At 40.7% G+C, this 26,877-nt stretch overlaps 1 protein-coding gene and 1 long non-coding RNA gene across 3 annotated transcripts in view; one reads left to right on the forward strand and one right to left on the reverse strand.

Moving 5' to 3' along the window:
* LOC117512698 overlaps positions 1-26,877 on the reverse strand; it is a 589,105-nt gene that overhangs the window by 482,459 nt on the left and 79,769 nt on the right. The gene's annotated exons all lie outside the window — the stretch shown is intronic.
* Positions 1-26,877, forward strand: part of dlgap4a (discs, large (Drosophila) homolog-associated protein 4a) — a 342,556-nt gene that overhangs the window by 277,721 nt on the left and 37,958 nt on the right. The window contains exons 2-5 of one of the 2 annotated variants that reach the window (XM_034172850.1): positions 5,556-6,839; positions 8,118-8,353; positions 9,273-9,420; positions 13,531-13,750. In XM_034172850.1, the coding sequence (XP_034028741.1) occupies positions 5,631-6,839; positions 8,118-8,353; positions 9,273-9,420; positions 13,531-13,750 (1,813 nt within the window). In that variant the 5' untranslated portion in view covers positions 5,556-5,630. Of the gene's footprint in view, positions 1-5,555; positions 6,840-8,117; positions 8,354-8,659; positions 8,734-9,272; positions 9,421-13,530; positions 13,751-26,877 lie in introns of those variants that run through there. The other variant, XM_034172851.1, reaches the window with a different exon arrangement.

Consider the following 26,877-nt stretch of genomic DNA (forward strand, 5'->3'; position numbering starts at 1 on the left):
GAAGCTTTGTAGGTGGAATTCATTCCCATTCTTGCTTGATGTACGATTTCAGTTGTTCAACAGTCCGGGGTCTCCGTTGTCATATTTTGCGCTTCATAATGTGCCACACATTTTCAATGGGCGACAGGTCTGGACTGCAGGCAGGTCAGTCTAGTACCCGCACTCTTTTTCTACGAAACGACGCTGTTGTAACACGTGCAGAATGTGGCTTAGCATTGTCTTGCTGAAATAAGCAGGGACGACCCTGAAAAAGACATTGCTTGGATGGCAGCATGTGTTGCTCCAAAACCTGGATGTACCTTTCAGCATTGATGGTGCCATCACAGATGTGTAAGTTGCCCATGCCATGGGCACTAACACACCCCCATATCATCACAGATGCTGGCTTTTGAACTTTGCGCTGGTAACAGTCTGGATGGTCTTTTTCCTCTTTTGTCCGGAGGACACGACGTTCATGATTTCCAAAAACAATTTGAAATGTGGACTCATAGAACCACAGCGCACTTTTCCACTTTGCGTCTGTCCATTTCAAATGAGTTCGGGCCCAGAGAAGGCAGTGGCATTTCTGGATGTTGTTGATGTTTGGCTTTCGCTTTGCATGGTAGAGTTTTAACTTGCACTTGTAGATGTAGCGACGAATTGTGTTAACTGACAATGGTTTTCTGAAGTGTTTCTGAGCCCACTCGGTACGATCCTTTACACAATGATATCAGTTTCTAATGCAGTGTCACCTGAGGGATTCAGTGTTGGTTTTTGGCCTTGCCACTTACGTGTAGAAAGTTCTCCATATTCTCTGAATTTTCTGATTATATTATGGACTGTAGATGATGGAATCCCTAAATTCCTTGCAATTGAACATTGAGAAACATTGTTCTTAAACAGCTGGACTATTTTTTCATGCAGTTGTTCACAAAGTGGTGATCCTCGTCCCATCTTTTCTTGTGAATGGCTGAGACCTTTGTAGATGTTCCTTTTATACCCAGTCATTAGTGTCCTCAGTTCCCAAACGCTTATCGAGTGTTGTCAGAAGGAAAGATGATCTAACACCGTGGTAAACATACCACTGTCCCAGTTTTTTTGAAACGTGTTGCAGGCATCCATTTCAAAATGAGCAAATATTTGCACAAAACAATAAAGTTTATCAGTTTGAACATGAAATATCTTGTCTTTGTGGTGTATTCAGTTAAATATAGGTTGAAGAGGATTTGCAAATCATTGTATTCTGTTCTTATTTACATTTTACACAACGTCCCAACTTCATTGGAATTGGGGTTGTATATCACATTCTTGTGGGGCTGCATTTCACCTGCCTGCAGCTGTTCTGTGGTCCCTGTAGTCACTTCCTGCCCCCTGGTAGCACAGAATATTGATCTTGTCCCTGTGCATTTGTCTTCTCAATGGAATGGGACCACGATGGGTGCTATGGTGAGCTCGGGTCCCCCCTACATACCCATTCAACCATAGCTGCAGTTTTGGGCTGATGTGACACAGACAGTGGTGAGGACAGTTCCGATAATCTGATAACCGATAATTATCAAAGATAAAGTTTTCATTATGGGATTATCTTTTCAGATAACTTTGAAAACCATTATTGGACTAATCATCTTCCGATAAATTTTTGTCCAATAATTTTTAGACCGTTAACGTGGTAAATAAAGGTGAACAGATGTGTAGTTCTACCTTCTGCAAACAAAGGAGAACTGCTTCTAGAAGAAACCACTCTATCCTCTGCAGGCAAAGGAGAACTGGTCACCAGAAAAAAAAAATAATTTCTTTTAACCCCATACTGATACGTGGCCAATATCACCCAAGTCATCCAGAGGCATACATTTTTAACTTATGGTTCAAATTTTAACCAAACTTATTTCGGACAAGTTATTTAAATTAACGTCACTTCTGAAGTTTTATAAAGTGAAAATATCAGATATATGTTTTAGTTTTAAAGTATTGCGCTAATTTTTAAGGTTTTAGTGTGGGCATGCGTGTCCAGGTGCATTATGGGTGATAGGGTAATCTCAGTATGTTTACGACAGGAGAATGCATTTGAGACACTCTGATCAGGATAACAGCATTAAACTCTAGTGCCTAAAACTCTCATGAATATATTCTCTGGGTTTATAGACGTTGTTATTGTGTTTGCTTTTATTAAATTCCATGCATCTTAAATGTAGCAAGTAGCAACACAGATTATCTGGAGTTTTGTGTTTGCAAGTTTTCAAGGTCTCTACTGCCATCTACTGGCCAGTAATGTTCATGGCAGTATTCAAACTGAAGCTGGGCAGACACTGATATTTTCAATCGCTGTACTCGGTTCCAGCTCAAACTGTACCACAGAACCGCACGGTGTAAAAGTTCAGAGTGCATGATTTATGTTCTCACACACGTACATTCAAAAACCACATGTCAGACTCGTGTTTCCAGAAGCAAAACGTAAACAGAAGCTTTTTTTTCAAACTTAATTTACGAAAACTCTCGATGGGAGACATCAAAGTTAAAAAACAAAACAAAATAAAAAACCAAACAACATTACAAGACAGGTCTGCAGTGTTTACACATGCACAGTGCAAGAGGTTGGATGTTTGTAGCACTTCAGCAGCGGGATGCCCTCACGACGGCCGACCAGAATATCAAACAGGTTTGATTTTCATCTGACCCACACGATTGGCAATCAGGAGGTGGTCGTGAGATGTTAAACGCAGCTCGTTACTCCATGTATACTAAACGATGCAGGACGCGTGATTAACCTGAAACTCTCGCACAAATGACAAATCAGCTGAAAAAGGGCCAAAACTCGCACTGGCACCAGTAGATCATGGCAGTGTTCTATTTATTTTGACACCGGTTATATCAGACGTTTATCTAATTACAACTTGGCTTTTTTTTTAAAAATGCCTTTTTTTTACAAATAAAAATGGCATATATTACAAAAGCACATCTATCTGTAAGCACCAACACACGACACACCTCATATTAATGTGTTGGTTTACATAGAATGAATCAACCAATCAGTGTGAGCAGAGGCACATTTTACCCAGAATGCCATCTGTCTGTGTTTGTTACAAAATTTCAGAATTAGTGCATTATTCAACGTTAAAAGATATATGTTATTATCTTAACTTTGCACAAATGACAGAATTGACATTAATGGAGTTATTCTATCAGTATTCATTTTATTTATACACCAAACCATAACTCAGCACTGCTTTATTTTCCAATACCTCGGCCTGACAGCAGCGCTGTAATTGGGTAGAGAGTTGAGCTTTGTGGTTCCTCGCAGTTGCGTCTGTGCTTGAAGCCATGTAGTAAACTGAAGCTCCCAGCAGGGGGCAGGACACTCTAAGACAGAAGTGCTGACTCGTTGTTTGGGTCTGTGGTCGCCTTTGATGCTTTCAGAAGCGATTGTGGTGTTTAACTCAAAATCAGCTTGTTGTTAAACCTAACCAGACCCCTCCTACCGAGAGGCAGACTACTATTTAAAACTCCAGCTTCTGCTGGCTTCTGTTATTCTTCTCTATTCAAGAAGACTTGAGGCTGTAATTTCTGACAAAGGTGCATCAACAAAGTATTGAGCAAATGGTGTGAATACTCATATACATGTGATTTTTTTTTCATTTTTTTATTTTTAATAAATTTGCAAAAATTTCAAATAACTTTTTTTATGTTGTCATTATGGGGTACTGTGAGTAGAACTTGAAGGGAAAATTTCATTTCATTTTGCAATAAGGCTGGAAAAAGTGAAGTGCTGCATACTTTGCAGATGCGCTGTACACTCATTCATGACTCATAATATCACACACGTCATTACACCTGCCATGCTATGACTAATAGTAGAGGGATATATATATATATATATATATATATATATATATATATATACACACAGAAAAGGGGGAGAAGAGAAAGATTACTTGTTTGCAACAGTTGCATTAAAAGTGGGGAAACATTTTGTCTGTCGCCAACCAACAGCCATACAGCTGAGCCAGCATGCCTACTTTTGTGACATTTTCACAAGGATATAGAGAATTGTGTTAAAGATAATTACCATGGATACCATGGGGATGTTTTCCATAGTGCTGTGAGACTTTAACATACATCAAATATGTCTTTGTTAATCGTCTGGTAGCCAGGTATGGTGATATGTTTTGGTGTTTTCAACAGAGCAACAGCCACATTCCATAAAGATTGTTTCCATGTTTATTTTATTGGATGATGCATCCGTAAAAGACGGTCAAAGTGTCACTGTAATAAAATTTCCATTGTGTTCATTGCAGTTTGAGAGTAATATTGCTCTATTTCAGCAATGATTTTATATGACAGTTTAAGCAAGTGCACAGTGTATGCATTTTTATTAACCCGTATTTATTTATCTTTTTTTTATTATTATTATTATTATTACAGCCGTTTGGAGAGACTTTTGGAAAATTTAAGCAAAATTATGAAAATGAACCTATAATCATAGTGGAATGATGTTTTTTTTTTTTATTCTAATTTCATAATCTCATTACAACAGTCCTTTGATTCCCTAAAAAATTAATGAGGTTAGTGGGTTTAAATTAAACTGAATAGCCTTTTCAGCATTAAAAACAACAACTTTTATTTATTTATTTACTTATTTATTTATTTATTACATCTACACAAAGTTGATAAGCCATTACAAGATGTTGGTACAATATTGTTCATAGGTTTAAAAAAAAACAGTTGGACATAGGTTGACAATGGATTTACATTTTTATGTACATACTACTATGTGATATTTTCTGATTCAAGTGAAATAAATTTCTAACCCTCAAATAAAGGTATGATTTGCATGGAGTAGAATGGAAATTCAATGAAAACATATTATATTAATTTTTTTTTACTATTTAACAACACCAAAACCTTTAAATATAATTGGTTAATTTAACATTTATATTAATTTGCTTTTACATGTAACAACATTGATTTTTAGATTAAATCTGAAGTACTTTTTAGGACCCAAATGTAGAAAGTCTCACTAAATTCTGTTTCCTGTGGTGTGCCACCTGGTGGTTGGCAGTGTTTAGTATCTTATGTCAGACCTGTAGAGGACAATGATTCTGCCCTCAGCATTACTGGCTGTAAATGTACCTCTTTGATATGTTCTGCATAACGCGTGGACCATAACATTTAACTAAATTACTGTGCTTGAAATTCAAGGACACTCTCAGACATTTCTAAATGAGCTCAAACTCTAAAATGTGTTCATTAACATAGTAGATGTGTGGGGAGCACCACCCCCACCAAGAGGTGTTGGAATGTACCCAGATGGCTGTTTTACTGTTATGCTCCGTTAACAATAATCTCTGTAAAGGGACAAACATTGACACATTTTGTGGACCATTACAGAAAGGACTGACTAGGATAAAAAAAATGTTAATGTGTAAAATGTTTAAATATAACTCAAATCTGAGATGAGTATGATGACTTTTTGTGAGCTTTGTATGAATTAATTCCTTTATGTCCAATTCAAGACCATCTTTAAACTTAAATTGTTTTCAGTGTTTTTGATGGAATATCTCTCTCTGTCTATATTGCAGGATGGGCCCTTCGGGTATGTAGACCATTATTGATTGGGGCCATGTTTTAAGGATAAGGATATCATCTTAACCACCATGAAAGGGTTAGGAGCCAACCGCAGCCGCCACCTGTCTGACTCTTATGAACCAGCAGGGTGCCCCCAAAAGGCCCTCTGTCCTTTAACCCCGGGCCCTCACAGCTCCTTTCTGTTGAGCCCTGCTATAAATCACTATGGCACCCTGGACGCCCATCTCCCCCAGTGCTCTCTCAACAGCCCCACCACTTTGACCCCTGACTGCATACTGCCTTTCAACCAGATGTCAAATAGCAGCACTTTCCCTCGTCTCCATTTCACTACTACTGACAAAGTTGACTGCCCTCAGAGCTGTATGGCTGGTAGTGGTGGAACTGGGCAAGGCAACAGGGCAGGGATGCTCTCCACCTCCTTGTCCATGGGTATGGGCCTTGGCCTGGGCCTTACAGGTGCTCCTGTGATCACCAGTGGTTCAGCTACCATTTCCTCTTCAGCAGCCAACAAGATGAATCAGTTACCTGCTAGCCTTTTGGATCAGTTAGAGAGGCACCTCCCCTTACAGCGTGACGGCTTCAGTACGTTGCAGTTCCACAGAGGACGTATATCTAAGCAGCGGAGTGAGAGTCCAGGACGCATACGCCACCTGATGCACTCTGTGCAGAAGCTATTTGCCAAGTCCCAATCTCTGGAAAACTCTGCAGTTAAAGGCAGCATAACTGGACGTTCTACTGGCGGAACATCTGGTACCACAGGGTCCGGTGATGATGACTGTAGACCAACCCGCAGGAGCAAGAGCAAAGACAGGGCTAAGGCTGAGGTGTCAAAGCAGAAACCTAGGCCAAATGTACTGGGACTCTGGAGCTCAGATGATGCCTTGGACGCTGATGCTACCAAAACCAGCACTATTGCTGTAGCCTACCGCAACCCTCTAACCATGATGACTCTCGGCAGGGCAGTGTCAGACAGCCAGGCTCCCCCGAGACACATCTCACATGGTTATAACACAATTTCTACACATACTCTCAAGACCTCGAAAAGCAGCAGTGACCTCAAGTTTTTGGCATGCCCAGTGTCGCAGGTGACATCAAAGGAAGAGGAGGGAAGTCGAACCCGGACAAACAAAGAGGAGACTTTTGTGAAGCGAGGCTCTTGGTCCACTCTCACCATCAGCCAGGCCAGGCAAATGTTGCAAAAGGGCTCTACTACAGTCAACAAGACCTTGCTTAAATCAAAGTCATGTCACCAGGATCTGACACACCAATTCCTTCAGGTAGGAGGACTAGTGAATATACATCTTTGTCGCAGTGTGAAACAATAGTCTTATGATTTCTGAGTTTCCTTACAGTTTTTGATCAGCCCTGATCACTGGCTTTGCTAAGATAATTAAATTAAACATCCCTCTGTTCACTTAAACTTCATTCTCATTGTTTGTACCCAGCAGCATCTTTTCCACAAATTATGTTCATTGTAGACCATATCTCCAACATCTACCATTTCAGAGTCATATTGGTGGCCAGCCTCACCTAGACAGTTTGTCAGAGCTCTCAAGGTGAGATACACTCGAGGAGTGAGATTGTCGTGTGATTGACACGACCGTTGCAGACATTACACCTTGACAAGGGGAGCACCCTCGTCATTCATAGGTTTTATTTATTTACTCTCAAATTCTTTCTGGCAGGTCATATTGGTGAAGTGCCGGAGAATGTCGTGCCATTAGCATGAGAGCATGACAGCATGTTTAATTGCATGTGTCTCACTCCGAATGTGTGAGAGTTGACAGGTCTGGTTTAGGGTGTGTCCATGTAGCCACTAGCAGGCTGAGGTGAAATCTGCAAATTTGCAAATTGAAAAATTGACTCTCAGTAAATTAGTAGTGTAATATCCCAGTTAGGGCTTGTTCTTCCAAAAAGGCCTGGTGCCTGATTGTACTGACATTACTCGTCAAGCACACCGGGCAAAGATCTATAATGCCGCATATAGCAGCTCATTTTTGTTCTGTCCTTTCTATGCATCTTCATACCTCTCAGAGTGCATATCAAGAGCATCACACGTTGTTGTGTTGCAGGTTTTTTCTTGAATTTTGTGCTTCACCAATATACTCTATAGTTTAATACTTTGAGGGTTTCATCAGTATTAATCATGTTTATTTTCTACTTTGTTGTGCCATTTTGACAGTGTATAATAGAAATTGGCATTCATTCATCCTCAGAATTATTTTGTACCTCTATTTAGTGCTGGTCAGAAGTGTACCAGAGGCAGTACATGTCAGAAATAGACTTGGTGTATATTTTAAGCAAAGCACAGCATAGATACACTTTGGAAATGTGCTGCTATGCTACTGGTGAACCAGTAACCATTGACTAGAGTGGTGGCTCTCAGTTCTATTGACTTGTGGCAAAATTATTTAGTTGCCACAGTCATAATCAAGAGTATTTAATCTTTCAGACTAAGAATTCAAGTTACTTTTGACTAAACTTCTTGTCAACTTCTACATGAATGAATGAGAATGTTCACCAATGCCGCTGTGTGCTGTGTTACCATAACATAGGTCCCCCTGGGGGAGTGGGCTGGAACTTTGGGTCGTGGTCACGGGAGAGGAACCGAGATCCCGTGTCGGAGGATGCGAAGCGGCAGTTACGTGAAAGCTATGGGAGACCTGGAGGACAGCGAAGAGTCAGAAGGGAGCCCCAAACCTTCACCTAAAAGTGCTGCCCGCCGCCAGAGCTACCAGAGGGCCACCCAGCTCTCCCTGAGTGAGCAGCAGCCACCACCACCACCACGCAAGTGAGTCGGACAGCACACACTCCTTACAATAAAAATAGGCACTGACAGGGTGTCTGTTAAAATATATGGCAGACATTTGTTTCAAGTCCTCTACTGTATCACCAGGTGGCAGCATCTTATCATGAATAACTGTCCAGATATCCAACTTAGACAGTCAGACATAAATGGAAATGCAGATTAACGGCGCTGACTGTTCATGATATGCATTATTGTAGGGTTTGTTTCAGTTTTTGTTTTTTGGTATTAAAAACAAAAGGGGATGAAATTTTGACATGTGTTTTACCTCAAATCCACACGGACAGGCCTTGTTGCTACGCTCTCATGCAGGAGGACTTTCTGTGGTCTCCACTACAAAGTGCATGTTCTATGCAGCATCTGAGGTCAGTGTCATCCACAGGCAGGTGGTGTGGCCCCTTCACTTTCCCTCACTTGTCCTAACACCAGCACTCACCGCCTGTTTTGGTCTAACATTCCTCACTCCTGTTCCATTCCGTAACCCGCAGGTACCCTGATTGGTGTGACCTTACTGTGACCTACTTTCTCAAGTCTTGATTTCATAACATGAAAATGTACGATCACACTAGCTCAACAGCACTCCTCACTTAATGCAAACACATTTCCACTAACAGTAGGTGCCAAATGTGCAAACCAGACCAGAGGAAACGTCTCACAAATTTCTGGGATCAGTCGAGAAACTAATTTGTGAAATTAAATTGAATATTTTCCCGCTGAAGTCATTGTTTCCTCTGTGCTGCTATTTTAAACACTGTCACATTGTCCTCTCCATTAAACTCAGTGGTGTTTAATTTTGGAATTCCAAAAGAAAGTTAACTCCTCTGGCTATCATCAGTGAAGCGCTTCCGTCACTTATTACGCATTCTGTCTGCTGAGAGGCTGATTCTCACACTCACTCCCACAGTTCCCTCCCGTCCCTGAAGGAGCTGTCGACAAATCGGAGCCTCGATAACTTAGACTGTCTGGTGAGCCCGCTGGAGCCGCCTGCACACTACAGGAAAAGTAATTTTAGCCTGTGCACTGGCACGCTGGGCAGAGCTACAGGCACTCAGGTACGCATACTGTCTTACCAAATGCTATTTGTGTAGCTTATAGAAATGTTGTTAGCTGTAGCAAACACTTCATCTCATATGTCTGCTGAATTTAAAGGTTCTTATAAGCCAACATGTGTGTGTATTGGGAATACTGCATCTTCTATTCCAAAGCAAAACATGAAGAAAATTGATCAAATTTGTTATTACTTTATAGAAAGGAAAGAAAAAGGAATATTAGGCTGTTCAAAAAAAAAAAGCAGCGTCAAACAGGTGGCTCTAATTTCAGGATGAAGGCGGCAAACTTTGTACATGCTGGTTGTCGTGCAATTCTCTCTGAAAATTTTGAGTAAAATGGGTCGTTCCAGGCATTGTTTCAAAAGAGCAGCGTAGTTTGATTAAAAAGTTGATTGGAGAGGCGAAAATACATAAAGAAGTGCAGAAAATGATATCTCAAATGCTTTAAAATGGCACCCGAAACCAGAAAGACCTGGAAGAAAGTGGAAAACCACCATTCAAATGGATTGAAGAATAGCCAGAATATCAAAGACTGATCAGTCTAAAGTTACCTGAATTACATTGTCTTCAGTAGAGAAGATTAAGGGCTCTATCTTGACAGTGGAAATATAACACATGGCACATGGTTTTGGGGCATGTACAAGTCTTTCTTTCGCACTATCTTGCGCATGTGTAAACTGGGCGTGTGGATGGGCATTGCACACAAAGGATTTGGATTTATCTTGTTCATTAGTCATGGGTGTGTTGTGGGCATAAATGAACCAATCAGAGTGTCACCTGTCATTCCCTTTAAAATGGGACAGTGTGTAAAACAGATATATTGCATGCCTATCATGTCCACATCACAAACTAAAATAAGTTGTAGCGAATGCATACAGATTGGCCACGAATAAAGCGTTTTTATTACATCTGCTTTGCAGCCGATTTGTGGACAATCTGTGAATGCATAACAAACACGTCACGTAAACCCAAAGTACTATATGTGGCAGAAAGCGACATACCTGCCAGTCAGTGCCGGTCCGGCTGTGTAAATCCACAAAGACGTAGCTGCTGCAATCCAGGACTTTTATTTAACACTAACAAAAGGAAGAGTTGTTGTTTAGCCACAGCTTATGCTGAAGTCTGTTTTCTGTGACACTCTCAAAAAAAAAAAAAACACAGTCTCACACCCCGAGCGGCTTCCCCCCTCTCGCTCCCCAAACTCATGAACAGTTAACCCTCGCATGACAACATGAACAAACTCTGTGATCAACTTGTCCAAGTCCAGCAAATGCTCCAGAGCCTGTATTGTTGGTGTGAATAGTGATGCCGACGGCCCGAGTGCGCTTCTTTTATGACTGCAATGCAGATGCCGTGGACGCACAACACGTGAGCGATGCATTCATAATACACAGTAATATTGCCGTGATAATCTCAATGTGTCAGATCAGTTTCCTCACTACATGCATTATATAACCGTGATTGTTTATCATATATTCGCTATATATTATTAATATATCCATAATTCATACTGGGACATTTGTCATTTTTGGCCATTTTTGTTGTGGATGACAACGAATGCCTGTACTTTGTATACTCAATTCATGCGCAATTAATCCTCTCTCCAGTGGGAGAGGGCCCTAAGATTCTATGTCATTCGATTAACACAACTGTGAATACTATATCCATTAACACCTGTTGCACCCACTGTTTGTGAAGGTTGTTCAATGACCACCATGTGTGACCATGCGCATACAACCAGCTAATTCAGCTGGCCTTTCAGATGCACCTCACATGCAAATTACTGAATGAATGGAAGTACCCATTGCCTGCAGTACATTTTAAGTTAAGTGAAAAACCGTTCAGTCTGTTTTTAACTGGAAATTTAATATTGTAGGTGCACAGATGGATTGAGTGACCTTTGATTTTTGTTAAGGTTATAATTTATAAGGTGGGGTATTACCTGTCAAAGCACAGATAGTTTATGCATATGCATAATGTGTTTTCATTTCAAACTGTTTAAAGTCTAAAGCCTGGGTCCCACCGAATAATGAAGGATGAAGAAGTTGCCATGCATGGGTGTGGAGTGATTATTCAAAGAATGACCCACATTTTCATCTAACACGTATCCACTCCTAAGGTGCCTCTCTGTACCCCGCACGTGCCACGTAGAAGCCACGACCGACAGGTCATTAGAGCCTCGAATGGCTTGTATCAGCCATGCTAAGCCATGCATGAGCCATGTATGAGCCACGCAGTGCTGTGTAGTGTGATGTTATTAAGCTATAAAAACATTAAAAATAGTTACCTTAAGCTGTTCAAAATATATTCCACATGGAGCAGGAAAGAGAGGGGGAAAAAAGCATCCAGATGAAACAGTCCTCTGTGATTCCAGAAGTGATTAGAGGTGTTTTCAGCATCCAAGGTTTGGCAGAAAATGGTTACATTATTTATATAGAGTTCAGTGCACAGAGCAGGTGGAATTGTGTGTGCAAGAGGAGAGCTGCTCCAAAAATAGCCTCTCAGGTCCTGCGTAACTGCCAGGCGCACGGATAATGGGCTTTTAGCAGACTCGTAATCACCACGCAAATGCCTCTAAGCCGTCACAGTAACTTGTACACAAACTGCGCCACGCTGTTGTTGCTAAATTTTGAACTTCTTGAAATTAGCGCCACGCTCAGAGAGGAGCCTCGTTAACTGACAGTAATGCCTCTAAGAGCCACTCAGAGCCATGAAACTCCCACGATAGTTGAAGAAACCCTCTCGTAGCAAAGAAAACATGCTGCGTGGCTCCTTCTTCAGCCTTCATTATTCGGTGGGACCCAGGCTTAAACCCCTATGAAAACTGATTCCACCCCCCTACCAAACCCCCATTTATTCACCCACCCCAGCCATTTAACGGAAGGAAAGCAGAATAAAGATATGGTACAGGCCGTGTCTTTATTCTGCTTTTTAAACAATATTCTTGTTCATTCTTCTTTGTAATTCAGTTTCATCATCATATGATGCACTAGTGGGCATTCCTGTGTACATAGTGAACATGCGTTTTGAACTCGCCATGTGGGGCTATCTGACTGCTCTTTAAATGCCAGAGATACACTGCACTGGAATGTAGAACAGTGTTTGGTGAACTGTCGCAAACACTTTCTGGTGCCACATGATATGAATGTGTCAGTTCTGTTTCCGACCACACCTCATTTTTACACCAACAAGCCCACGTGACTGCAAGTGGACTTGTAATTTACAGAACGTGGGCACTTGGTGCGGAAACCGTCAGGTGTCGGGTGGGAGCTAGCAATAATACTCGAGTTGCGCTGTGCGTCACTTTGCTCCGGGTGGAAGATGGGGCCCTAAATCTAATCCTAGGGATCAGCACTAAGGAAAAGAACAGAGGTTTGGAAGTTCCTTCAAGAGCATATTTAAATACAGGTGATCCCTGCTAAGACTGCTAAGTTTGGTTTATGAATATGAAGCCTGTTGTGCATCAGGCAGTGAAAAAGGGAAATATGTCTGTGCAGGTTTGCAAAATGTCAAAGTGAGACCATCATCAGCAAGTTTGGCAGTAGGATGCAGAATTACACAACAGCAAAAGTTGCCAGGTTAATGCAAAATATCCGTCTCTCCAGGTTTATGGCACCAAAGCCATAAGTTTTAGTCGAGGTGATTTTAATTACAATCATGATTATTACAATTTGAGCATTTATATATAGAGAGAGCAGAGCATTTTTTATATGTATCCATGAAGCCAAGTATAAAATTAGCTGCTGATACTTCCTCTGGGTTGCATGAGCAAACATTTTAGTTGGTGTTAAATGTCACTGCCGATTCCCATTGTACACTGACAACACAAATCTGTGCAACAAACAAAGCTACTTTTGAGTGACTCACACCAGACTGCATGAAATATTTTGAGCCCATCCCTACAACAAGAGTAAACTCATCCTTATTCTACTTTTAGCTCAGTCAAATTATAGCACCATTTATCACTGATGAAAAAGCTGTCACTCCATGTGCTCTCAAGTTGAATCCCTTCCATCGTGCATTATATTAATTACAACCACAAACTACAATCAATGTGTGTTTCTTAGTCTGCTGTCTGTCCTCAGCGTGTGAGTCTGCACACGTTTTTTTCAGGTATGCAGGCAGGGCTGCGGACATTCAGTGCCATATCGTGAGGGAGAATCACAGGCTGTGGAAGCTCTGGATCTGCCCGCTCCTACTTGCTTCCGGTCACGTAGCCACAGCTACCTGCGGGCCATCCAGGCAGGCTGCTCCCAGGATGAGGATACAGCCTCCGTGGACTCAGACTCACCTCTGCCAACTGCCACAGTATTCAGCTACAGCTCAAGCACGCGTAAGTATCGTTCAGAACAAGAGCTGTCAAAGTTGTTGTTGGGATTGAAAAAATAAATTAATTCAAGGTGAAACGAGCACATTGCCCTTGGGGATCCACGGGCTCTAGATTGGGTAGTGTTTATAAAATAGGTAGCTGACATTTTTCGAGGGTGGTAATAAGTTACACAAAGTTATAATGAGTTGGAATGACGTATGAGTCCAGAATGTTTTAGAACCTTATTCCTCAACTGTTTTTAGAGGAAGAACTCAACCCTTTTATTTCCTGTTAATTATGTAAGTTTTTATGTTAATTTACTGTCTTAATGTGTTTATAAATTGCTTAGGTTCTTGTTATCCTATACACACCATTATTATTATTATTATTATTATTTTATTTTGCTATTACTTTTATTTTGTCATTTGGTTTTTAAATGGACCACAATAGAAATGTTTTCTCTTTCTTGTGTCATCCATGAATTTTAACATATTTACAATTATATTGTGTACTTACATTGAACTTACTAACTAAAATCACGCATGCATACACATACGCAGACCCCACTTCACTTTTAATATATTGTTGAGCTGCGTGGAAGAACAAAAACTGAGCCAGAGCTTTTTGTCTTTTCTGCATTCTCACGCAAGCAGGTGCTTTTATTTTTACACACCCACATACAGAGACAGTGATGGAAGACATCAAATGCACTACACTTCCCAGTCATGGTAACAGCAACTGCATGCCACTTAACTAACTGACTAAACCAACTGAACTACAAAAACACAATAAATCAATAACACTAACAACACTCTTAAACTAACATGAACCACAATAACATTTAAAACTCCAAACCCCGAACTCCCATGGTGCATTGCAGCACAACGTCCATTGTTCACTGTTGTTAGCTAATATCTGCTCATTTCTCCAAAAATATTAGTCCTATCAACTTTACGTTTTCACAGTGTTCATCCTTGTCCCAAAACACATTACCACACGGCAAATGGTAAACGGACTGCATTTATATAGCGCTTTTCCATCTGCATCAGACGCTCAAAGCGCTTTACAATTATGCCTCACATTCACCCCGATGTCAGGGTGCTGCCATTCAAGGTGCTCACTACACACCGGGAGCAATAGGGGATTAAAGACCTCCCATTGAGTGACGGTCACTCAATGGGAGGCCTTGTGGCAAATGTTGGCTCTCCCCAGTTTCTCAGTGATCAAAGTCATACACACGCACGAATGCATACACGCACACAGAGGCCACTTGGCTGTTGTAATATAGAATGCAGTCCGGCCCATAATATGTAAGTAAGACAGTGACACCGTTTTGTAACATTGACTCTGTATTCTACCACAATGGAGTTGAAATGAAACTCAAGATGATTGTAGTGTCAATTTTAAGCTTCAATTCAGTTAGTTTAACAAAATATTGCTTTAATCATTCAGGGGTTATTGCCATTTGTATTCATAGACCCTCCATTTTTAGAGGCCGTAAATAATATACTGATAAGCATTCATTTTTATACAAATCATCACTTTTACAGGCACTTCCCTTTTTGCATGTCTTGGAATGTTATTTGTATTTCTTAGTGGACTTAGCGGACTTTGAATGCTCCTTGTATTTCTTACTGGTTGAAGTAAATAACATAAATATAGCATTTGTAGCTCAGTGGAATAAAGAGTTGGGCTACCAATATATAGACCTGGGTTTGATTTCCAGTCAGGCTACCTGTCTATGGCCTTGGACCAGACACTTCATTTGCATTGTGTCAGGTTGGACAACCCTGGGAATCTGGGTATAAGCACCAGTGGGCCTCAGGTCCAGTGTAACACTTAAAAAAAATACATATATATGTATACAGTGTTACAAATGTGGTGTCAAATCAGCTCTTCTTGAGTTAATCATCTTTATTAGTCTTGGTTTAACACTTTATCTGATTGTATTAGTTCTAACTCAAAAAAGAGTTTCTAATTGCAAAATTTTCTGTACAGTTGTGTCTTTTTTCAAGTTAGCTCCAGTCAGTTTGTTTTACCCTTATATTTGTATTTTATTTTACTTTTAGGGGATTTTTTGTTTGTTTGTTTTGTTTATTTTTATAATATTTATCAATAACATACTGACAATGCAGTGTATTAGCCAATAAAATAAAACCAAGCTACCAAAAGTAGATATATTTGTTTTTCGTTAGCCTAACCAGCTAACAACTTTTTCCCCCTTCAAACTATTGAATAATGAACACAGGTGACTGTTGACTCTTCAGTGGACGTTTACATTGCAAATACCATCTGTGGGTAAAAAGTCCTTTAAGAAATTTGATACTACCAGCAACATATGCTCCCAGTAACAATACAATACAAGAACTTGTTAACAGCTATATTATGCAAGTTTAAGTTTCAGACAGATACGGTTTGAGTTAATAGGAGCTCTGCAACAGGAGGCCTGTTAATATCCCTTGTATTTCCTCTTCAGTAATTTGTGGAAAAGGCAACTGTGAAAGTACTCAGAGACTTGATTTCCAGCATTTTTTTTAAAGTGAGTCATGCCAAATAGTGGGCTTGTCTTTTAAAAGGAGATGGGGGTATCTCACACAATCCCGAAAATCAACAGATTTGCTCATCAGGTACATATAATAGCGATGTAACGTTTTGAGTATCATATTTTAAAGGTACAAGTGCTGCAGGCAGCATGCTGCATTAGATCATAATTGCACTGGCTCTATGGGAATATCCACACACACACCTGTAATTTCAGAGGCGAAGCAGCACTAAGCACAAACAGGCTGGCTGTTAATTAATTGGATGCTGTGCTGAATGATCATCACCATCATTACTGCATGACAGTCGAGCATGAGGGAACTGTTTCACCAAATGGAGAAAATAAAATTATTGTGTGAAGGTTTCACAGTGAATTTACACCACTGCAAGTCTGCAGACAAAGCAGACAGCGGGTTTTAAGTGTGTTTGTTTGTGTTATTACTGACAAATGAATAATTTTTTTTCTAGAAAAATACATACAAATAAAAACAGTTAATTTGGCTGTGACATATATCTTATTTAAAATCACGTTCTAAGAGCACTGTTACCTCACAAGTGAGAAGGTCCTGGGTTTCAATCCATATTTGGAATATGTGGGTTTAGAAAATGAATAAACATGAAACACCTTTTGTCACTTAGAAAGTAGGCCATGATGCATAATTATTAATTGTATTAAACTGGCAGAATATCACTTTTTCTGACCTGCTTGATGTGTACAGATTGATCTGCAGCTACTGTAATTTTTGCTGGAACATTTTAATTTTAACAGCACTCCACCCCCATGGCTTATCTCCAATGCTGTGAACCTGTATGCCTTCTACTTTATCATACTTGCATATAGTGTAAAACAACTGCAGATGACAATTATGAGTTATCCATTAATAGGGTGGAGATTCTAGGAAATTTGAAACTGCTGGCTAAGGCTAAGCGTAAATTTGGTAAGATTGTAATTCACGTCGGCAGTAATGACACCCGGTTACGCCAATCGGAGGTCAATAAAATTAACATTGAATCGGTGTGTAACTTTGCAAAAACAATGTCGGACTCTGTAGTTTTCTCTGGGCCCCTCCCCAATCGGACCGGGAGTGACATGTTTAGCCGCATGTTCTCCTTGAATTGCTGGCTGTCTGAGTGGTGTCCAAAAAATGAGGTGGGCTTCATAGATAATTGGCAAAGCTTCTGGGAAAAACCTGGTCTTGTTAGGAGAGACGGCATCCATCCCACTTTGGATGGAGCAGCTCTCATTTCTAGAAATCTGGCCAATTTTCTTAAATCATCTAAATCGTGACTATCCAGGGTTGGGACCAGGAAGCAGAGTTGTAGTCTTACACACCTCTCTGCAGCTTCTCTCCCCCTGCCATCCCCTCATTACCCCATCCCCGTAGAGACGGTGCCTGCTCCCAGACCACCAATAACCAATAAAAATCTACTTAAGCATAAAAATTCAAAAAGAAAAAATAATATAACACCTTCAACTGCATCACAGACTAAAACAGTTAAATGTGGTCTATTAAACATTAGGTCTCTCTCTTCTAAGTCCCTGTTAGTAAATGATATAATAATTGATCAACATACTGATTTATTCTGCCTTACAGAAACCTGGTTACAGCAGGATGAATATGTTAGTTTAAATGAGTCAACACCCCCGAGTCACACTAACTGCCAGAACACTCGTAGCACGGGCCGAGGCGGAGGATTAGCAGCAATCTTCCACTCCAGCTTATTAATTAATCAAAAACCCAGACAGAGCTTTAATTCATTTGAAAGCTTGACTCTTAGTCTTGTCCATCCAAATTGGAAGTCCCAAAAAACAGTTTTATTTGTTGTTATCTATCGTCCACCTGGTCGTTACTGTGAGTTTCTCTGTGAATTTTCAGACCTTGTGTCTGACTTAGTGCTTAGCTCAGATAAGATAATTATAGTGGGCGATTTTAACATCCACACAGATGCTGAGAATGACAGCCTCAACACTGCATTTAATCTATTATTAGACTCATTTGGCTTTGCTCAAAATGTAAATGAGTCCACCCACCACTTTAATCATATCTTAGATCTTGTTCTGACTTATGGTATGGAAATTGAAGACTTAACAGTATTCCCTGAAAACTCCCTTCTGTCTGATCATTTCTTAATAACATTTACATTTACTGTGATGGACTACCCAGCAGTGGGGATTAAGTTTCATTACACTAGAAGTCTTTCAGAAAGCACTGTAACTATGTTTAAGGATATGATTCCTTCTTTATGTTCTCTAATGCCATATACCAACACAGTGCAGAGTAGCTACCTAAACTCTGTGAGTGAGATAGAGTATCTCATCAATAGTTTTACATCCTCATTGAAGACAACTTTGGATGCTGTAGCTCCTCTGAAAAAGAGAGCCTTAAACGGCAGGATTGTCTTACAGACGTAAAGACATGGATGACCTCTAATTTCCTGCTTTTAAACTCAGATAAAACTGAAGTTATTGTACTTGGCCCCACAAATCTTAGAAACATGGTGTCTAACCAGATCCTTACTCTGGATGGCATTACCCTGACCTCTAGTAATACTGTGAGAAATCTTGGAGTCACTTTTGATCAGGATATGTCATTCAGTGCGCATATTAAACAAATATGTAGGACTGCTTTTTTGCATTTGCGCAATATCTCTAAAATTAGAAAGGTCTTGTCTCAGAGTGATGCTGAAAAACTAATTCATGCATTTATTTCCTCTAGGCTGGACTATTGTAATTCATTATTATCAGGTTGTCCTAAAAGTTCCCTGAAAAGCCTTCAGTTAATTCAAAATGCTGCAGCTAGAGTACTGACAGGGACTAGAAGGAGAGAGCATATCTCACCCATATTGGCCTCTCTTCATTGGCTTCCTGTTAATTCTAGAATAGAATTTAAAATTCTTCTTCTTACTTATAAGGTTTTGAATAATCAGGTCCCATCTTATCTTAGGGACCTCATAGTACCATATCACCCCAATAGAGCGCTTCGCTCTCAGACTGCAGGCTTACTTGTAGTTCCTAGGGTTTGTAAGAGTAGAATGGGAGGCAGAGCCTTCAGCTTTCAGGCTCCTCTCCTCTGGAACCAGCTCCCAATTCGGATCAGGGAGACAGACACCCTCTCTACTTTTAAGATTAGGCTTAAAACTTTCCTTTTTGCTAAAGCTTATAGTTAGGGCTGGATCAGGTGACCCTGAACCATCCCTTAGTTATGCTGCTATAGACTTAGACTGCTGGGGGGTTCCCATGATGCACTGAGTGTTTCTTTCTCTTTTTGCTCTGTATGCACCACTCTGCATTTAATCATTAGTGATTGATCTCTGCTCCCCTCCACAGCATGTCTTTTTCCTGGTTCTCTCCCTCAGTCCCAACCAGTCCCAGCAGAAGACTGCCCCTCCCTGAGCCTGGTTCTGCTGGAGGTTTCTTCCTGTTAAAAGGGAGTTTTTCCTTCCCACTGTTGCCAAGTGCTTGCTCACAGGGGGTCGTTTTGACCGTTGGGGTTTTTCTGTAATTATTGTATGGCCTTGCCTTACAATATAAAGCGCCTTGGGGCAACTGTTTGTTGTGATTTGGCGCTATATAAATAAAATTGATTTGATTTGATTTAGATTCCTTTACTGAAGAGTCTGTTTATTCACATTGAATTATTGTCATTATTATCTTTTTTAAAAAATCTGTATTTACAGGTATCTGCTGGTTGAAGTATTTAGCTTGCTTAGTCTTTTTAACATTATTCTGTAATTGTTTCCTATTTAACTCCTGGAATAGGCTACAGGCCGTCTCCCCGTAACCCTTAATTAGAGCAAACGGGTATAGAAAATGGATGGATGGATGGATGGATGTTTCCTATTGAAAGTGTGTGTCATACATCACACTGACAAAGTGAGGAACCTTGGGGTAATTTTTGATCCTACGTTGTCCTTTGACCTCCACATTAGAGATGTTACTAGGACTGCTTTCTTCCACCTGTGAAATATAGCGAAGATTCATCCCATCCTGTCTATGGCTGATGCTGAGACCCTGATTCATGCATATGTCTCTTCTAGATTGGACTACTGCACTGTTCTATTTTCTGGGTTACCCCAGTCCAGCATTAGGGGTCTCCAATTGGTTCAAAATGCTGCTGCCAGACCTTTGACACAAAGCAGAACATTTGACCACATTACACCCATCTTGGCATCTCTTTACTGGCTTCCTGTCCCCGTGAGATCAGATTTTAAGCTTCTGTTACAAGCCTAAAAATTGTTCACGGACTGGAACCTCCTTACTTAGCTGACCTAATTAAACCGTACATACCGGCCTGGGCTTTGCATTCTCAGGGTGCAGGACTACTTTGTGTCCCTAGGATGAATAAAAAGTCTGCTGGTCACAGAGCTTTCTCTTATCATGCCTCTGTTCTTTGGAATGATCTCCCTTTGTAAATAAAACAGTCAGATTCTGTAGAGACTTTCAAGTCCAGGCTTAAGGTGCACTTATTTTCCCTTTCTTATGGCTAGCATACTGGCATAGTATGTTACTATGTTTTTTACCCTTTTAAATACATTTTATTAGGAAACTGAGCAAACCGCGGCCTCAACTGTATGTGAATTCTGGGTCGTTAAGTGAAGCTTAGTGGCCAGCGATCACCTTAGTATTTCTTGTTGCTTAATGTTGACAACTTATACTGTATTTGTTGTCTTTCTGATGCCTGATTCTGTTTTTTTTTTCTCTCTCTCTCTGTTTGAGGTGTGGCTCCATCCAGAGAAGGGTGTGGTGTCTGTTTTTTGTAACCCACCTGTCCTGTGCACCGGCAACATTTCCTGTATATTCGTTTTGTGAATTGTTTTGTAAATTGTGTCAGTAGCATGGCCCAAGCAGAGGGTCACCCCTTTGAGTCTGGTCTGCTTGAGGTTTCTTCCTCAAATCATCAGAGGGAGTTTTTCCTTACCACTGTCGCCTGTGTGCTTGCTCTGGGGGTTGGTAAGGTTAGACCTTACTTGTGTGAAGCCTCTTGAGGCATAGATTTGGTGCTATATAAATAAAAATAAATTGAAAATTGAAAGCGAGTATTGAGTTTGCAGTTTGTTTGCCAAATCACAGTTCTTTCTGTAAACAATCACTCAGGTAAGAACAGACTTGGTTCTGCCAGGTCTGGTGTTCCAGACAACATCTACGACCTACTGAAAATAAAATAACTAAAGAGAAGTTTTTTTTTTAGATTACTGAAAAGCTTCACTGAAACTCCAGCATGTTTGCCTCACTCCTTTGCACCATTTGCCCTGCATTGGCTTAAAAATACCTAACATTGGTGCCACATGTACTGTATGTTGGTGTCTAGAATACATCAACGCAAATTAAAGGGTAACTCCAGACTTTTTCAACCTAGGCTCTATTTTTGGATATTTTGGGGCTGAACTTGTCACTTGGGACAAAAACAAAGATAATCTCTCCAGTATTGAATGCTGGCACCATCACAGGCCGGACAGCTGAACAATGGAAGCCTATGGAGCAAGCTTGGTGCCACTAAATATGCAAAACTGCCATTATCATTTGGTATCACAGAGAGGACCCTTACAGAGGTACATATGTAAATACTTACCTCAGTAAATGTACAGCAATGTTTTATAATTTAACTGATTATTACAGGCAGCAGTTGACCTTAGCTTTCGACCTATTTAACGGCCGATGCCAGTCTCCATTAAGTCCATACAAGTTGACTGTCAATGAGGGGCTCATTCCTGTTATAAGTAGAAAACAGTCTTTCCTCACTTCAAGACCATAGACTGTATGTACAGTGGGTAAAATAAGTATTAAACATGTCAGTATTTTTCCTAGTAAATATATTTATAAAGGTGCTATTGCCATGAAATTTTTCCCAGATGTCTATAACAAGCCAAGTAATCCACACATACAAAGAAGTTAAGCCATCAATGTCCAGAAATTCTGTGTAATAATATGAAATGACACCTGGAAAAGTATTGAACACCTGAAGAAAGGGATGTGCAAAAAGCCACGGAAAGCCAAGACACCATCTGAAATCAATCAGGAATTGGAAAGCAATCCTACCCCTTGTCAGTGCAAATTAATATCAACTGGTTCAGTCAAAACTGATGGCCTATAAAATGGTGTCTCTTTACCAAGGATTCACACAAGAAACACCTCATAATGGTTAAAAGCAAAGAGCTGTTTCAAGCTCTTTGCAACCTTATTATTGCAAACATACTGATGGCATTGCTTACAAAAGGATTTCTAAAGTGCTGAATGTTCCAGTGAGCACTGTGGGCCCATAATCTTGAAGTGGGAGGACCATCATTTCACTATAAACTGGCCATGACCAGGTGGTCCTCACAAGATTTGCGACAGAGGACTGAAAAAAATGATCAGAAGAGTTGTCCAAAAGCCAAGGACCAAATGTGGAGAGCTTCAGAAAGACCTGAAATTAGTAGTTAAAATTATTTCAAAGACAACAACAAGTAATGCACTTAACTGTCATGACCTGTATGTAACCTCACCAGGGAAGGCTTCATTGCTGAGGAAAATGCATGTTGAAACTCCTTTAAAGTTTGCTGCAACATTTACACAAGCCTGTGAAATACTAGGAGAATATAGTCTGATCAGATGAGGCAAAAATTGAACTGTTTGGATGCCATAATACACACCATGTCTGAAAGGTCAAATGGCACTGCACAGTCAGCCCAAAACAACACCATACTAACAGTGAAATTTGGAGGTGGGAACATCATGGTGTGGGGCTGTTTTTCAGCATACAGCGCTGTCAAACCTCTTGTAATTGAATGGAGAATGAATGGAAAAATGTACCGAAACATACTTGATTAAAAATCTGCTGCCATCTACCAGGATGCTAAAGATAAAATGTGGGTGGACATTTCAGCAAGACAGTGATCCCAAACACACAGCCAAGGAAACGCTCAACTGGATCAGAGAATGAAAATAAAGCTGCTAGAATGGCTCAGCCAGTCACCTGACTTGATAGAAAATCTATGGAAAGAACTAAAGATCAGCGTTCATAGAAGAGGTTCACAGAACCTTCAAGATTTGAAGATTGTGTGTTAGAATGCGCTAAAATCACATTTGCTTTCAGCGAATCTGGCTGAAATTGGGCTCAACCCAACCCGATTTAAGCCAGATTTGGCTCACAAATGGAAAACTATCCATCTTAAATCCAATCATTGCCTACCCCAGTCTGAACGGAGTCCTGCTGAGGGTCATAAGGGAAGGGTAAATGATTTATCACACAGTGCATCCAGAAAGTATTCAGTGCTTCAAATTTTCTACATTTTGTTATGCTACAGCCTCATTCCAAAATGGATAAAATTCATTTTATTCCACAAAATTCTACACACAATATCCCATAATGGCAGTGAAAAGTTTTTTTTTTTTTTGAAATTTTTGCAAATTTATATATATAAAAAAACAACTAAGAAATCACATGCACATAAGTATTCACAGCCTCTGAGATGAAGCCTTTCCACTGATCATCCCTGAGATGCTTAATTGGAGTCCACCTGGGGTAAATTCTGTTGATTGGACATGATTTGGAAAGGCACACACCTGTCTACATATGAGTTCCCACAGTTGACAGTGTATGGTAGAGCACAAACCAAACATGAAGTCAAAGGAATTGTCTGTAGAACTCTTGAGACGAGATTTTCTCAAGGCACCAATATGGGGAAGGGTATAGAAACAATTCTGCTTCTTTGAAGGTCCCAATGAGCACAGTGGCCTCAATCATCCATAAATGGAAGAAGTGCAGCTCCACCAGGACTCTTGCTCAAGCTGGCCGCCCGTGTAAACTGAGTGATCCGGTGAGAAGGACCTTAGTCAAGGAGGTGACCAAGAACCTGATGGTCACTCTGTCAGAGCTCTAGCATTCCTCTTTGGAGAGAGGAGAACCTTCCATAAGGACAACCATCTCTGCAGCAATCCACCAGTCAGGGCTGTGTGGTAGAGTGGCCAGATGGAAGCCACTCCTTAGTAAAAGGCACATGGCAGCCCACCTGGAGTTTGCCAAAAGGCACCTGAAAGACTCTCAGACGATGAGAAACAAAATTCTCTGGGCTGATGAGACAAACACTGAACACTTTGGTATGAATACCAGGCATCATATTTGGAGGAAACCAGGCACCATCCCTACAGTCAAGCATGGTGGGAGCAGCATCATGCTGTGGGGATGTTTTTCAGCAGCAGGAACTGGGAGACTAGTCAGGATTGAGGGAAAGATGAATGCAGCAATGTACAGCTGTCTGTCGTTTTCCAGCAGCAGGAACTGGGAAACTAGTCAGGATTGAGGGAAAGATGAATGCAGAAATATACAGAGACATCATGGATGAAAACCTGCTTCAGAGCACTCTTGACGTCAGACTGGGGCGATTGTTCATCTTTCAGCAGGACAGTGACCCTAAACACACAGCCAGGATATCAAAGGATTGGTTTCAGGACAACTCTGTGAATGTCCTTGAGTGGCCCAGCTAGAGCCCAGACCTGAATCTGATTGAACATCTGCAGAGATCTTAAAATGGCTGTGCACTGACGCTCCCCATCCAACCTGATGGAGCTTGAGAGGTGCTGTAAAGAGAATGGCAGAACTGACCAAAGATCTCTAATTGGTTCAAAATGCTGCTGCCAGACTCTTGACAGGAAGCAGAAGGTTTGACCACATTACATCCACTTTGGCAACTCTGCATTGGCTGCCTGTCTCTGTGAAATTTGATTTTGAGGTTTTGCTATTAACCTAATAAAATAATTCATGAACGAGTACCTCCCTACTTATCTGACTTAGTCAAGCCCTACGTACTGACACAGGCTCTGTGTTAGCAGGGCGTATGGCTACTTTGTGTGCCTAAGGTGAGTAAAAAGTCTGCGGGCCACAGAGCCTTCTCTTATCGTGCATCTGTTTTGTGGAATGATCTCCCTACTGTCAGGTCGGGCAGCTGCCTCACAACCGTAGCAGCTGGACCCGCAATGCAGACTCCCAAACAAGGCATTGGTGTAAAAGAAATCATCGTCTTTATTCCAGGCTTAAGTTCGGTGCACAGGCAATCAAGCAGTGGAGCAGAGGTACAAACAGAATCAGGCAAAAATGCAGTCATGGTACAGCAGGGGTCAGAGGCACAAGCAAACACAGTTGTCAGGGATGAGGCAAAAGGCATGGTCGAGGAAGACAGAGCAGAAGGCGGCACACGGCTAAACAAAACAGGACTGTGATCAAAAGACTGGAATGTGTGCAAAGAGCAACAACAAACTGGCAGGGGACTGTGACTGTGGCATTGGACTCAGGATGATGTGCAGGGACGGACTCAGGGCCAAAACATCAGGAACCACAGAGAGATAGATACCTGTGCCTCAAGGTGGAAACCACCAAACGGAAAAGACAAAGAAACCTAAAAAATAACCAAGCCCAAAACATCCCAAATACCGAATGAGACCAACACTCTCCCTGAGTACCTAAACCCCCATCCCAAATAACACCCCCCTCCAAGGAGTCTGAAAACCGGTTAGTCACAGAACACAGGTGAGAATTTACCATTACAAACAAAGCGCGACCGAAGGTGAGCTGACGTGAGGCACCGAAGTGCTCAATCCAAAAACACGAAGACCTCACAACCCAAATCAATCCACTAACCACATGAGTTGAGACATTACCATACTTCGCAAAACCCCACATCCAGTTAAATAAAGATGGAACGGACTCTGCCGTGGGAACAGGCCCACTGAATGGCATGATGGATGACCGCTGCCTGTGCGCTGGACACCTGCATGGACTTCTTATCAAATTAATCTTTTGTTGTGTTATGTTCTGTTTTGTAAAATTCTGCTAAATCTTGTAACTATTAGAAAGGCCTAAGCAGTGGGTCACCCCTCTGAGTCTGGTTTGCTATATCATCAGCCTGTGTTCTTGTTCTATGGGTTGATAAGGTTAGACCTTACTTGCGTGAGGCGCCTTGAGGTAGCTTTGTTGTGATTTGGTGCGATATAAACTAAATAAATTGATGATAGGTAGACCAAGCTTGTGGCGTCATATTCAAGAAGACTTGAGGCTGTAATTGCTGCGGAAGGTGCATCAACAAAGTATTGAACAAAGGGTGTTAATACTTATGTACGTGTGATTTCTTAAATTTGTATTTTTAATAAATTTGCAAAAAAAATTCTTTTTCATGTTGTCATTATGGGTTGTTGTGAGTAGAAGTTTGAGGAAAAAATGAATTTACTCCATTTTGGAGTACGGCTGTAACGTAACAAAATGTGTAAAAAGTGACGCACTGTGAATACTTTCCGGATGCAAGGTACGTTCAACAATAATAAGCCTTTAATATTTGGTATGCCATTTAGGTGGAAATTGCTCAAAAACACCCAAAGGTCATAAAGGATTTACTAACCAACAGTTAATTTGCATATTAACTAGGTCATGTGGTTAACATGAGTGTAGCATAAGATGAGTTTCTATTTCAGATTTGTGTAAAAGCTGAGTGATATTTTCAGAATAGTGAGTAAAAAAATAGTTGTGAAATAGCAGCATTTCCATTGAGTTATTGAATGCTGCTGGTATGTCTTGTTCTCTTGTGAGAACTGTCATTCCAATAGTAGAAGTTAATAATAGTAGTCATAGTACTTACAGAAG

The sequence above is a fragment of the Thalassophryne amazonica genome, chromosome 6, assembly GCF_902500255.1.
Source record: "Thalassophryne amazonica chromosome 6, fThaAma1.1, whole genome shotgun sequence".
Taxonomy (NCBI): domain Eukaryota; kingdom Metazoa; phylum Chordata; class Actinopteri; order Batrachoidiformes; family Batrachoididae; genus Thalassophryne; species Thalassophryne amazonica.